Source organism: Fukomys damarensis, unplaced genomic scaffold, assembly GCF_012274545.1.
Source record: "Fukomys damarensis isolate Sample0158 unplaced genomic scaffold, DMR_v1.0_HiC HiC_scaffold_13, whole genome shotgun sequence".
NCBI classification, from domain to species: domain Eukaryota; kingdom Metazoa; phylum Chordata; class Mammalia; order Rodentia; family Bathyergidae; genus Fukomys; species Fukomys damarensis.
Window position 1 is genome coordinate 9,019,651 of NW_022900925.1, and position 14,020 is coordinate 9,033,670.

The 14,020-nt window shown below is 39.0% G+C and overlaps 1 protein-coding gene across 9 annotated transcripts in view; it reads left to right on the forward strand.

The window, feature by feature from the left end:
- Window positions 1–14,020, forward strand: part of Myh10 (myosin heavy chain 10) — a 139,198-nt gene that overhangs the window by 35,096 nt on the left and 90,082 nt on the right. For all 9 annotated transcript variants that reach the window (XM_033762793.1, XM_033762792.1, XM_010614957.2 and 6 more), the window contains exon 4: window positions 12,269–12,296. In XM_033762793.1, coding sequence (XP_033618684.1) covers window positions 12,269–12,296 — 28 coding nt within the window. The remainder of the gene's footprint in view (window positions 1–12,268; window positions 12,297–14,020) is intronic.

Genomic DNA, 14,020 nt, shown 5'->3' on the forward strand with positions numbered 1-14,020 from the left:
ATATATAGTTGGGTGCACTGCTATTTGGTGCATATATATTTATGATTGTTGTCTCTTCCTCTCAGATAGTTGCCTTTCCCAGAATATAGTGACCTTCTTTGTCTTTCTTATTCTTGGCTTGAAGTACACTTTGTCTGCAAATAGAATAGCTCTTCCTGCTTTTTTCTGGGTTCCTGTGACATGGAATATTGTTTTTCATCCTTTGACTTTTAGTCTATGAACTTTTTTTTAAATAAAATGGGTTTCCAGGGAAAGATGCAACTAAAAAAGAGAACTACAAGCCAATCTCCTTAATGAATATAGATGCAAAAATCCTTAGTAAGATACTAGCAAACAATACAGAGCGTTATTAAGAAGATCACACATCCTGACCATGTCAGGTTTATTCCAGGGATGCAAGGATGGTTCGACATACATAAGTCAATAAATGTAATACACTATATTAACAAAGTCAAGGACAAAAACCATATGATCCTCTCGATAGATGCAAAAAAAGCATTTGACAAAATTCAACACCCATTAATGTAAAAACCCTGCAAAAAATTGGAATAGATTGTCTAAATCTCAACTTAATAAAGACTGTCTATGAAAAACCAACAGCCAACATCATATTAAGTGGCCAAAAACTGAAAACCTTCATGTTAAAATCAGGAACAAGACAAGGATGCCCACTATCACCACTCCTCTTCGATATAGTTCTGGAAACATTAGCCTTAGCAATTAGACAAGAGAAAGAAATGAAAGCAATAAAGATAGGAAAGGAAGAAGTTAAACTGTCATTATTTGCTGACGATTTGATACTCTACATTGAAGACCCAAAAAACTCCACCCAAAGACTTCTAGACTTAACTGACACTTTTAACAGAGTTGCTGGATACAAGGTCAACATCCAAAAATCAATAGCCTTCTTGTACCCAAATGACAGACTCACTGAGAGAGAAATTAGGGAAACAATTCCTTTCACAATAACATCCAAAAAAATGAAGTATCTAGGAATCAACCTAACAAAAGAAGCAAAAGACCTCTGCACTGAAAACTGCAGCACTCTGAAAAAAGAGATTGAAGAGGATATAAGAAAATGGAAAGATATCCCGTTCCTGGGTAGAAGGATCAACATAGTGAAAATGGCCATACTACCAAAACTGCTATACAGATTCAGTGCAATGCCAATTGAAATTCCAACACTATATTTCACAGAACTAGAAAAAAGAATCCAAAAATTCATTTGGAACCATAAGAGACCCAGAATAGCAAAAGCCATCCTAGGCAACAGAGACATGGCAGCGGGTATAACAATTCCCAATTTGAAACTATACTACAAAGCCACTGTGATAAAAACAGCATGGTACTGGCAAAGAAACACACCTGAGGATCAGTGTAACAGATTGGAAGACACAAAAACAACTCCAGATGTACTCAGCTACGTCATCTTTGACAAAGGAGCTGACCATCCCCACTGGAGGAAAGATAGCCTCTTTAATAAATGGTGTTGGAAAAACTGGATCTCAACCTGCCAAAGATTAAAACTAGACCCTTATCTTTCACCATGCACTAAATTAAAATCCAAATGGATTAAAGATCTAAATATAAAACAAACACTAAACTTGCTGGAAGATAAGTTAGGCAGAACGCTTGAATACATTGACATAGGAAAAGACTTGATGAACAAATCCTCAGTAGCACAAGAACTAGAAGAAAGAATCAACAACTCGAATCTCATCTTATTAAAAAGCTTCTGCACTGCAAAAGAAACCATCAACAGACATAAGAGACAACCTACAATGTGGAAAAAAATTTTTACCAGCTGCTCCTCAGACAAAGAACTATTTATTATCTAGAACATATAAAGAACTCAAAACAGCCCCCCCAAATATAAAGACCCAATTCAAAAATGGGCATCTGAAATGAACAGACATTTCTCAGACAAAGAAGTAAAAGCAGCAAGTAATATGAAAAATGTTCCACATCACTGGTCATTCAAGAGATGCAGATGAAAACAACACTGAGATTCCACCTCACCCTACAAAGAATGGCTGCTATTAAGAAATTAAACAATAACAAATGTTGGCGGGGCTGTGGGGAGAAAGGAACCCTTCTCCATTGTCGGTGGGAGTGCAGACTGGTGCAACCACTATGGAAATCAATATGGAGATACCTCAAAGAGCTGGGACTAGAGGTTCCATTTGACCCAGCCATCCCTCTGTTGGGTATCTTTCCAAAAGAATTAAAAGAATCATATCACAGTGATATATGTGCACCTATGTTTATAGCGGCACAGTTTGTAATAGTTAAGACTTGGAAACAGCCCATTTGCCCATCAATTGGAAACTGGATAAAGAAGATGTGGTTTTTCTATGAAATGGAATACTGCTCAGCCATAAAGAATGAGAAATTAGATTGATTCATAGGAAAATGGATACATATTGAGGCTATACTCCTAAGCAAAATAAATAAGTCACACATGTGTAAATACCGAATAGTTTCTCTGGTGTGAAAAACTATGATAATACATAAGATCCTAATGAGATAATTGACAATGTGAAATAGGAAGAAGAGGGCTAAAGGTGTAGGGAAAGTGGGAAGGGTAGGGGAAAGGTAATAAGGGAAAAGAAAAAAATATGAGAAAATGGAAATAAAGTGTTTGTAAATGAGGAGGGGTGAAGGGAGGGCAGGGACAAGGGGAAAAATGAGAACCAAGACCTATCATGTGAAGGTACAAGATCTCAATAATGAATGTAACTGTACTGTATACCTAAAATGTACCAATAAACTCAATTAAAAATAGAGAATAAAATGGGTTTCTTATATGCAGCATATTGTTGAAACTTGCTTCTTGATCCATTTTGCCAGTCTCTTTCTTTTGATCGGTGAATGAGACCATTAACATTGATTGTTATAACTGAATGTATTGACTTATCCCTGCTGTTATTTTCCTTTTGTTGGCTCCTTTCTTTCCTCTAATTTCTTTTTTTTTTTTTTTTTTTTTTTTTTTTACTGGGGATCGAACTCGGGATTTTGCACTTGCAAGGCAGGCGGCAGAACCGTTGAGCTAAATCCCAAGCCCCTTGTCCTCTAATTTCTTGCCTTTCCTGGTGAATTCATTCTCTTGTGTTTCATGGAATTGTAGTCCTTGTCATCTCTCTCTAGAATATCCTTCGGAGTACTTTGGAGCACTGGTTTGGTATTCATAAATTTCTTTAGGTATTCTTTGTCATGGAAGTATTTTATTTCTCTATCAATTTTGAAAGATAGATTTGTGGGGTGCATAAATCTGGGTTGGAGGTTCTTTTCCTCTGGGCTTGAAATATTTCACTCCAAACTATCCTTGACTTGAAGGTGTGTGTTGAGAAGTCTGCTGTGATTCTGATAGGCTTTCCCTTATAGGTGATTTGTTTCTTTTCTCTAACAGCTTTTAGTATTTTATTCTTGTGTTGAATTTCTGGAATCTTGTTGAATATGCCTTGGGGAAGATTTTTTTTTTTTTTTAAATCATGGCTAATTGGAGTTCTATATGCCTGCCTTATCTGTATGTCAAATCCTTGTTCCCTGTTTGGGAAGTTGTTGATCATTACTTCTGTGAACAGAAGGTTTTTTTTTTTAAATGCCATTTGTGCTATCTCCTGCTTTTTCATTTACTTAATTCAATCTTATGTTATTTTTCACATCATCTGTAGCTGCTGGATTGATTTCTCATGGTCCCTTGTTATTTTTTAAGAAATCTTTCTTTTTATGATCTCTAAATGCAATACTGTATTCTATATCTGATATTCTGTCCTCTCATTGGCTCATTCTGCTGCATATACTTTCAATGGAAGTTTTAATCTCTTAGATATTTGTTTGATTCTGTTTTGTGGATTCCATTTCTTTCCTATGCTGGGCGTTCATGGTTTCCATCATTTTCCTGAGTTCCTCTTATGTTTTTATTTGTATCTGCTAAGAGCCACTAAGCATGTCTTTCATTTTGGTCACCATCTCTGTAAGTATCTGAGAAATTAATTCTGATTTGAATTTTTGTAGAGCCTCCTTCACCTGTTTTGTTACCTCTGCTGTTACCATTTCAGAGAGTCCAGGTGGGTGGCTGTCGTATTGCTCCACCTCATTGCCTCCTGAGTTTGCTTTTAGTGAGCTGAAAGTCTGGGTGGTTGCATCTTGTTTACGTGTCTTATCATTTCTTTTGTTTATTTGTTTAATTTCTGGGTTGATGCTTGTAGATTGCATATGGCGAGTAGCTTTATTGCCAGTATTTAGAACCCTTAGGAAATGAGTGCTTCTCAGAGGTGTCTTCCAGATATAGCTGGCTTTCAGGTTTTCATTCTGTTGCAAAGATCCTACGACTTCAGTTTATTGGGGATGAGAAGTTTCTGCCTGGTTCTTTGGCACTGGCCTATAGTATTTTTTAAGACCCTTAGACACTCAGTCTTGGTATACCAGAAGGAACAACTGATTAGTACAATCATGTCACCTTGCCTATGTAGTACAATCAGCAATAACAATAGCTTCAAACACAGCCTAAAAAATAACAAAGTGTGGTAACATAATTTGCCACTTTTAACCACCTAAACTAGATTTGTAGTTAAATAACATATCTAGAATGAACCAAAAATTTGTGTGCAATAATTAGGCCCTCAATATGGCAATTTTACCTCAAGGGGGGAAGATTTCAAAGGGATTCGGTGCGGGGAGGAGATAGAGAAATAGAAGAACAGTTTAGAAGGAGGCTGGAGGACAAAGGAAAAACATACACACTTTGGAAAACTGGTGAAGACAGGAGGGAAAGAGAGAAGGAAGAAATAAAAACAAGAACAGGATAGAACAAGCACAACGAAAAGCAAGAAACCATGTTCACACTCATGTAAAAACAAGAACAAGAAAAAAATAAAACAAAAAAGAACAAAAACCAGAAAAGAAGAGAGAGAGGGAGGGAGGGAAGGAGGGAGGGAGGGAGAGAGAGAAAGAGAATATTAAGGGGAAGAAAGAAAAGGGAGAAAAAGTCCCATTCAAGGTGTATCTCTGCTGCTACTGGTAGATAACACAGGCAGACAAAGTCCAATTCCAAGTTATTTAATCCTAGCAAGCCAGCCTTTGGTTTATGGTGAAGTAGTAGATAATCCCAGCAAGCCTTGACCTTTAGTTCCACTATGAGGCTTGGGCCAGATTTGTTGAGTCCGCCATAGTCCATGTGCTTCCTGCTGGTTTGAACTCTGCTCCCTGACCTCCTGCCAACTTGAACTCAGCACCCTCACTGTAACTTACACTGGGAACCACTAGATGGAGCTGGTCTGTAGCTGTTATGAGTTTCAAGCTCAGTTGGCCCCTCTCCCAGATGGCTACTGGCCAGTTGCTCTCTCCTGGGTGATGTCTGAACCTAAATTGTAACTCACTAGCCACTGCAGTCCGCTGCATCCACTGCTCTGTTTCACTGATGCCTTTCTCCCTGGAGGCCTCTAGGGGCCCAGTAGTCACCATGTGAGGTTCGATATGTCCCTCCCATGCTGTATGTCTAGATTCTGGAACAAAGTGCTGCCTGCCACTTCCCTCTTTTTCTTTGAAGCCTCTCTCTTGGTTCTCCCCATGAACTTAAGTTCTTGCTTCAGATCCTTCCTGCATCCAGGGAACGATGTCCCCCCTTCTTCTCCTCACACCACTATATTCCAATGTCAGGACACCAAATCTTGAAGAGGTTCTTTCTTTGCTGCTCACCACTCCACCATCTTCCCAGAAGTTGATACTTCTCCAAGGGATGAGATAATTGGTAACACCTGATCTAATGAAATCTAGATAGATATCAGTCACCTCAGTAGGTGATCAACACCCTCAGACCCATCACCTTGCTAAAAAGTCTTTAGTTCTTTCCATATACACTTGCTATGTGACTTGCTTCTCCATTGGCTCACTGTTACCTAAGCCACTGTACTTAATAACCTTACTGATTGATTATAGCTTTAACACACATTGTACCCACATAGTTGTGTTTTATGAAAGTTCCCCTGAAAAGTAGGGTCCAGGCAATTTATCGGGGTCCTTCCTGTCTCTCAGGAGCTATATCTCACAATAAATATTTCCTACTGTTAAACCTCCATTGTTCCTTAGAATTCATTCTTTCATTTGGGGGAACATGAACTCAGTATATCTGATATCTAACAGGTTGAGAGTTAAAGTATTTCCCCTAAATCATTCTAAGAGGTCCTATATGATTCCTGTATTTTGGAGGTTCCACTGAGATAATGAAAAGGAGGTAGGAGTTACTTTAGTTTCATGGATTCTGGATTGTGACTTGTTTATGTAATTTAAAAAAAAAAAGTCATTCTTGTTTGTCAGTTGCTTACACTTTAAGTTCCTTACCTTTTTTATGCATTGTTTTTTGTTGAAATGATGGTAAACTTAAATTGAGAATATGAAAAGATCATGATGGAACATTTTTTGTTTGTAAGCAAGGTCTTGTAGTCCTGTGTTATATTTGCTGCATTTGGACTAATTGTTCTTTACTTGACTTATTTGACTTATTTGACCTGTTTGACTGCTGTGGTTTGTTATCTTAGCACTAACAAAATACATATATTATTAGAGTGCCCCCTAGTAGACTTTGATGATAATAAAATAAGAATTTATAAAAGGCTATAAAATGGGTCTTTTTATAAAGTCTAGTTCATATTTAGGAAATCATGAGACACCAGCCACCAATAAAAGGCAGTAGGCCAGCAGCCAATCTTAACACTTAGAGGACAGGTTTCACTGGATCAGAGTGGCCTTGATGCCCCTCTACACTCCAGGGGGAATATGAATCTTGGCTGTGCCTCAGTTTTCTTTCTGGAGTGCTCTTCTGCTGGTGAGTAGGCAGTCTTAACTCTTGAGATTCCCCATTCTCGCCTTTCTAGGCTAAGAGTTATGACTCATGTCATGGGAAATAACTCACTTTGAGCATGAGAAAAAAAGACTGTCACTTGTCACCTTGGGAGATGCCCTGAGGATATAGAAATCAAGTAAAAAGTAAAGAGATACCAATTCTTTCTCTTGTTTCAATTGGGAGATCAATGTCAACATCTCTTACTGCTTTAAAATGGAGTATTAGAGAATGTTCAGCCCTTACATGTTTAAAAAAAGGCCATTTAATATTTTTCTGTACCCACACATGTCCTGCCTACACCCTAGAGCCAAAATATAATGCAGAGAGAAATGTTTATTATGATATTATTTCACAACTAGAATTACACTATAAGAAAAGGAAAATGGTCAAATTTTTCTTATAAACCTTATTTGTGTTCAAAATATAAATATAAGCCACAGGAAATAAATGGTGAATCTGGCCATACCCACGTTCATGTGTCTTTTTCTCTCAGTGACCTCAGACAAATCAAACAAGATCTAAGAAAATTTTCTGCTGACTGATAAATACCGTGAGGTCTTTAAAAAACTTACTCAAACCTACAAACTAGACTAGAAAGATACAGTGTTACTTTTAAATCAAACATTGACTTCTAATGAGAGATAAGCATCATTATAAATTGCTATTACATTTAGAGATAAATATTAGATTAATTTTAAAGGTCAGAAGACAGGTAGCCAGGGGCACAATCAATCCTACTGGAGCACAAGCAGACCCTATACAAGAGCCCTACTGGCCTGCCAACCAGACAGGAGATTGAAATAAGAGACATTTTCAGAAATATATTCTTGAAGGTCTAATAAGGACAAAAATTAAGCCCTCCAATTACTGTAAATTGTCAGCTATTCATTAGGAAAAAGATAGAAACCCCTCTGCCTTCTTAAATCATTTGCAAAAGGCATTGGTAAAACATACATCTGTAGATCCTAATTCAGTAGAAGGACAGATTATTGTTAAAGACAAGTTTATTACCCAGTCAGCCCCAAATATTAGGAAAAAGCTACTAAAATGGCTTTTGCTCCAGATAGCTCATTTTATAGTCAAGGCCAGGAAGATGCAAAAGGGAGAAAACAAAGAGACCAAAAAAAAAAAGTCTGCCTTTGTTGTGGGCTTAAAAGAAACAGACCCTAAGTCTGATTCTTGGGAATCCAGAAAGAGCTCAATGACTAAACTCCCTTGCTACTGCTGAGGAAAGCCAGGCCACCTTAAGAGGCACTGCCATTAGAGGCTCCTGGGCCATGCCCTGGTTCCAGAGGTGACCAATAGAAATCCAACTGCCCTCTGAGGCAAAAGCTCCAGAGCTCAGATCTGTCTTAACGGCTGATCCAGCAAGACTAAAAGACCCCATAGCACTCTGCCTTTTCCCTCTAGCTAGACTGTCACCTGTACAGAGGAGCCCAGGGTAATCATGACTATACAGGATAAAGAAATCAGCATATTCCTGGACACTGGTGTGTCTCTCAGTCCTTCTTTTCAACCCTGGCCTTCCTTCATCCATCATACCTCCATAAAAAGAGTCACTAGAGAGGAGATAACTCACTATTTGTTATCACCCTTAGGCTCCAATTGGGATAGCTTTTTCTTCACCTATTTCTTTTTAATTATGCCTAAAAGTCCAGTTCCCCTTCAGGGGAGAGATATATTATCTTGGTTAAATACTATAATATATATACATTTAAGTCAGGTACATTGCCTCCTCCCCGTGGAGAACAAAAATAAATCTTAAAGTATGGACACTAAAGGTAAAATACAATACAGTAAGCTCTGCCAAAACAACAGTCCTCTTGACCAGACCATAGCCCCTCCAGGTGTATTGAGACATGGTAAATATCTGAGAGAAGATTGGCAGCTTAATTTTACTCATATGCCAAAGAGTAAGGGACTCCGATACCTATTGATCTGGGTAGATACTTTCCCAGGCTGGGTCGTTCTTTTTCTTATAAAACATAAAACACAAAAGTTAGTAAAGGTTTTGGCCTCAAAAATCAACAGATTTAGACTTCCTAAAAGCTTGCAGAGTAATAATGGGCCTTCTTTTAAAATCACAGTCACACAGGGTGTCTCTTAGGCACTAGATATTCTCCTATCACCTTCACTGTACATAAAAGCCACAATCATCAAGAAAGATTTTAAAAATGATACCCTGAAGAAACACCTTTGCGAAATGGCTCAGGAAACCCTCCTAGAGTGGTCTCACTACCATTACTTTTTATCAAAATAAATACATCTCAAATTCTAGGCCTCCATCCATTTTAAATGCTTTATGGGCACCCTTTTCTCACTTTTGATAAAGAAACATGATTTACAAAAGATGTCACTTCACTGGCTAAATTCCAACAGACTCTTCAACAGCTAACAAAAGTTCAACCTAAAGAAAGGAGAAGTCCCGTATTCTGACCTGGAGATTTAATACTGGTAAAGTCTCTTCCCTCATCCCTTCCCTAGGACCAACTTGGGAAAGGCCATACACTGTCATCCTGTCAACTCCATCAACTATCAAGGTAGCAGGCTTAGATGCCTAGATATACCACACTCATCTCAAGCCTTGGAAACCAGAAACTATCACTGAGTGTAAGCAACCACCTAGATACTACTGTGAGCCCATAAAAGACTTAAAATTCTTATTCAAAAAGAAAACAAAGTCTTCAGATAAATAATCTAAGATGTTACTCTTAGTGTTTTTACTAATTATCACTTTAAAAGTATATAATTTCTCTCTAAAGTGGGCACAAGAACACGCAGAGTTGTTAAAACAGACATCCTGCTAGATATGTGGCCTGCTTCCCTTGTCAGTTACATCTGTGGATATCCCCACTTTGGGGAGACATTAAAAAAAAAAAGACAAAAAAGTTTAGTGGTTCATAGTTTAGCCCACTGTTACAAGGTAACTGAGTGGCCTATAAACTCCACCTTTAATGATTCTGGACGTAATCAAATGTTTTCTGAAAATGCCAGCACAGTCTCTCTCCTGGCACTAGTAAAACCCTTATTAAGAAGGATGACAGTCCTATCATGAAAGCCAACAATAATAGGTATCAAGATGGCCATTCAAAGTACTAAAGGACATGTTAATGCCATGTCAGATTCTAAAATTCTCTGGACTTTCTCCTTACCCTCTTTGTAAGTGGCTGTTACTCTCCTGGTGAAAACATTTATTGATTATATTCATAATAGAAGTCAAATGCTCATACCATATTTGGTCCTTGTATACTTAACTGGTTTTTTTTGGCCTTATCTCCTCCAAATTTAAAGCCATCCACCTACCCACCACAAGAATGCCTGATGTCTATCAAGAGCCTTTAGATAGAAGCTCTAGAGAGGATCTCTGACTGCTGATCACAACTATGACCCCTTTCAACCTGAAGTAGCCAAAATGGCAATTGCCCCTTGCCTTCTCACAGCAGTTAGGGGTACCTCTTCAGAGGGGGAAATATTACAGATAGCTAAGTTATGTAAAAATATTATAGGCAGTCAGATAGGGCTAGGCCCTCAAGAAAGTCAGTGCAGAAGATAAAAACACATTACAACTGTGACCAGAGGTGCATCAGTTAGAGGCCAGGCCTCGAGGTAAAGATAAAATGATCAGGCCTACATACCTCCCCAAGGGTTGAGATAAGTGGTAGCACCTGATCTAATGAAGTCTAGATAGACATCAGTCACCTCAGTAGGTGTCCAGCACCCTCAGACCCATCACCTTCCTAAAAAGTTGTTTGTTCTTGAGCCAGGGATTGAGCTTCTTTCCTGCCTTTCAAACTTAAGGATCTGAGTTCAATCCCCGTTACAAGAAAAGAGAAAGGTAATTTGTTACATGCTGGGGGTGAGAGTAGGGTAACTGAGCCTGGCAACAATTAATTGTGTATTTCAAAATATCTAGGAAACAACATCAAATGTTCCCAGCAGAAGTGATAAGTATTGTCTGAGGCAAAGAATATACCAGTTATCCTGATTTGATCAGTGCACATAATATACATGTATTAAAGGGTCACATTGTACCCCATTCATAGGTACAGTTAAATGTTAATTAAAAAATTTAAAAGGTACATATATTGGGGGGGTACTGGGAATTGAACTCAGCACCTTGCACCTGTGAGTCAGGCAGTGACACCACTGAGCTATATTTTTGAAGATAATTAAATTAGATTTGAGGATCAGGACAGTAACATGCTCTTTGTACAACTCAGTTAAAGACACTATGAATAGATTTATTTTGCTAATAGTATATAACAAGTGTGACATAGCAGAAGGACTATTTCTCTTTCATGCCAAAACTACTGTGAGATCTTTATTAGGCAACTGATGGCATCCAACAAAGGAAAAGCAAACATAGACAGATAGGGTGCAACAAAACAGCCACCGTGGCAAGGTCCGGTGACCACAGTGCTTTCCAGCAACAGCACGCTTGCTGAGTCACCATAAGAACCAGACAGGCACAAGAAGCAGGCAGGCCTTTGCCCCTTAGTAGCTGAAGGACTCAGTGGGATTACCCAACCCCCAGGGAACACTCTCTCACCTATAAAATAGGAGTAAGAGTACGTGGAAGTGATTAGAAATCATAGATTCTACACTGTTTTTTTGTGTGTGTTTGTTCTGGGTTTTTTTTTTTTTTTTGCGGTACTAAGGATTAAACTCAGGACCTTGCACTTGCAAGGCAGGCAGTGATGCCACTGACCTAAATCCCCAGCGCTACACTGGTAATTTTGACTATGGCCAGGTGTGAGTTTGAATTTCACCTTTTCATTAGAAAAACCTCAATCTTTAGATCATTAAATTACTTTCAAATATCAAACAGTTGTAACCATGTTAGATTTTAGTAGCACACATTCCTTTGTACACTTCGTTTATATAAAATTTTGAATTGAGACAATGATTAAGCCTCACATAGATGATCATCCTCCTTCATCTTTCTTCTCCACACAATACTTGATACCTCGTTTTCCTCCTTAAAATCAAATTAATGACTCTTCTGTGGCTGTGGGTGTTCTTGAAGCCATTCTTGAAAGGTAGTGTTTTCCAGACCTGGCTACAGTCACAGTTGCCTGGGTGTTTATGTGAAGAGAGATTTTCAGTCCCTACTTCCCAGAGAATGACTTTGCAAGGAGCTCCAGAAAGTCCATTTTTATGAAACTTCCCAGTTGATTTTGATATGCAGTGAGATTCAGAGATCAAGGCTTATCAGGAATAAGAAGTTATCTAGGCCAAAATAAGTGAGGTGTCCCCAGAAAATCTAGTAGAAGATAAGTGGACAGGGTAAGATTTAGGGCTAAAAAGAGGGTTGAAAGGATTAACTAATATTTACAGGCTGTTACTGTAACTTTATTATATCAAATATTTTGAAACCAGGCAAATGGTCACTTTTTTTTTTGTTTGTTTTGTTCTGTTTTATAGATCGTGAGGACCAGTCAATTCTTTGCACGTAAGTAAATGCTGAATGTTCAGATTTGTTTTTAATCTGTGGAAAGCAGAAAATAACTTTTTTATATGGGGTGGGAAAGTAGAGCAAGAGTTTGATGTACAGCTTACAGTTATTTTAAGACTAAGGTTATATAAATAGCTTAGATTTGATGTTACTATTTGTCAAACTGGGCTGTTTACACATTTTGTGATGTTAATCTGTGAAATTTCTATCTTTAGTTTGTATTTCTATGTATAGGCCTATTGGACATTTCAGTATATTAATCATCTTATGTCTTGTGCACTAACTACTAGAGATTTGGGTAGTACCCATAACAGGATGTGCTTAGATTTACACATTAGAACGACCACTTTGGCTGCAGAGTGGGAAATGGGCTGGAGGAGTAGTTGAAACAGGGAGACTAGTTAGGCTATTGGGTCATCTAGGCAAGTGACTGGGGGTAGGTGGTTGTGAACTTGAGAAGTGGTTGAATTTGAGTGTTGCTCAGTTTAAGAGACAGACTTACCAGGACTTGGTGATTTACCTTGACAATATCTCCCGGCTCGGGAACATGGGAGCAGGAACAGACTGAGTGCAAGCTGATGAGCACATTTGGGCACAGTACCTGAAGTGCCTGTGGCTCGTCTCATTGTGGCCCCAAGGCTTGTGGACTGGAGCTCAGGAGAGCTGCCCATGCTAGAAATGCGGTCTGAGACCTCAACAGCATGGATGTGATGGGAGCCTGGTGAATGTGAGTGCCTTGGAAGGAAGGATATAGAGAGAAAAAGAAAAGGCAGAGTGGGATTTGGGGAAAACCAGCCAGGCAGAGGAAGAAGGCCTGCAAAGCCCGGTGATCTCACCTAGAAGCCTGAGGCAAGAATGGGGTGACAGGGCAGCCAGAGCAGAGGGAGCGCTCAGGAAAGGGCCATCAGCATATCCAATGCCTGGAGGTTGATTGTGCTGTGAGGAAACCTGTGTCATGGAGGGTGGGAGTGGACTGAGTGATCGGGCACAGGAGAAGGAAACGGCCATATTGCAGGTGAGGGATGAAGGGAAGGGAAAGCTAAAGAAAGAAATGTAAAAACTACATACATGGAATGAGTAATAGTTGAGTAGTGGTAAGAGATCAACCGGGGACTTGTACAGTATTATTATTGCTGGCATTTTTTAATGTAGACAAAATGAAGTACAAGTGAGAATGAGACAGTATTTTAGGAGTAGCAGAGTAAGGGCAGGACAGAAGGAGAATTGAGAGAGCAAGGAGGATGGGTGAGGGACCAAACAGCAGGGAGCGAGGTGTGGCCTTCTAGAGTTACAAGCCACAAGGCCCATTAGCCTTGCAGGTAAGTGAGGTAAGGAGCTGGAGATGCAGAATGTTCTTACCTCAGCACTTATCATTTCTGTGCAGTAGGAAGTGTGGTACCTAATGGGAAGGGAGAGGAGAGTAAGTATAGGTTTGAGGAGAGAAAGGTTTTTCTACTTTGTGTATGAATTTTCTTCTAGCATTGTACAACCTCAAGGAGTTATGTAAGCTTTTCCTAAACAACCAAGCACCCTGAAACTCGGTGGCTTAAAACAGTGTGGTTCATACAGGTGTGGTGGTACATGCCTGTAATTCTAGCACTTGGGAGGCTGAGGCAGGAGGACTACCATGAATTCGAGGCCATTCTGGGCTACACCATGAGTTTAAGGCTGGCCTGAACTATACAGTGAGACCCTGTCTTTAAAAAAAAAAAAAAAAAAAA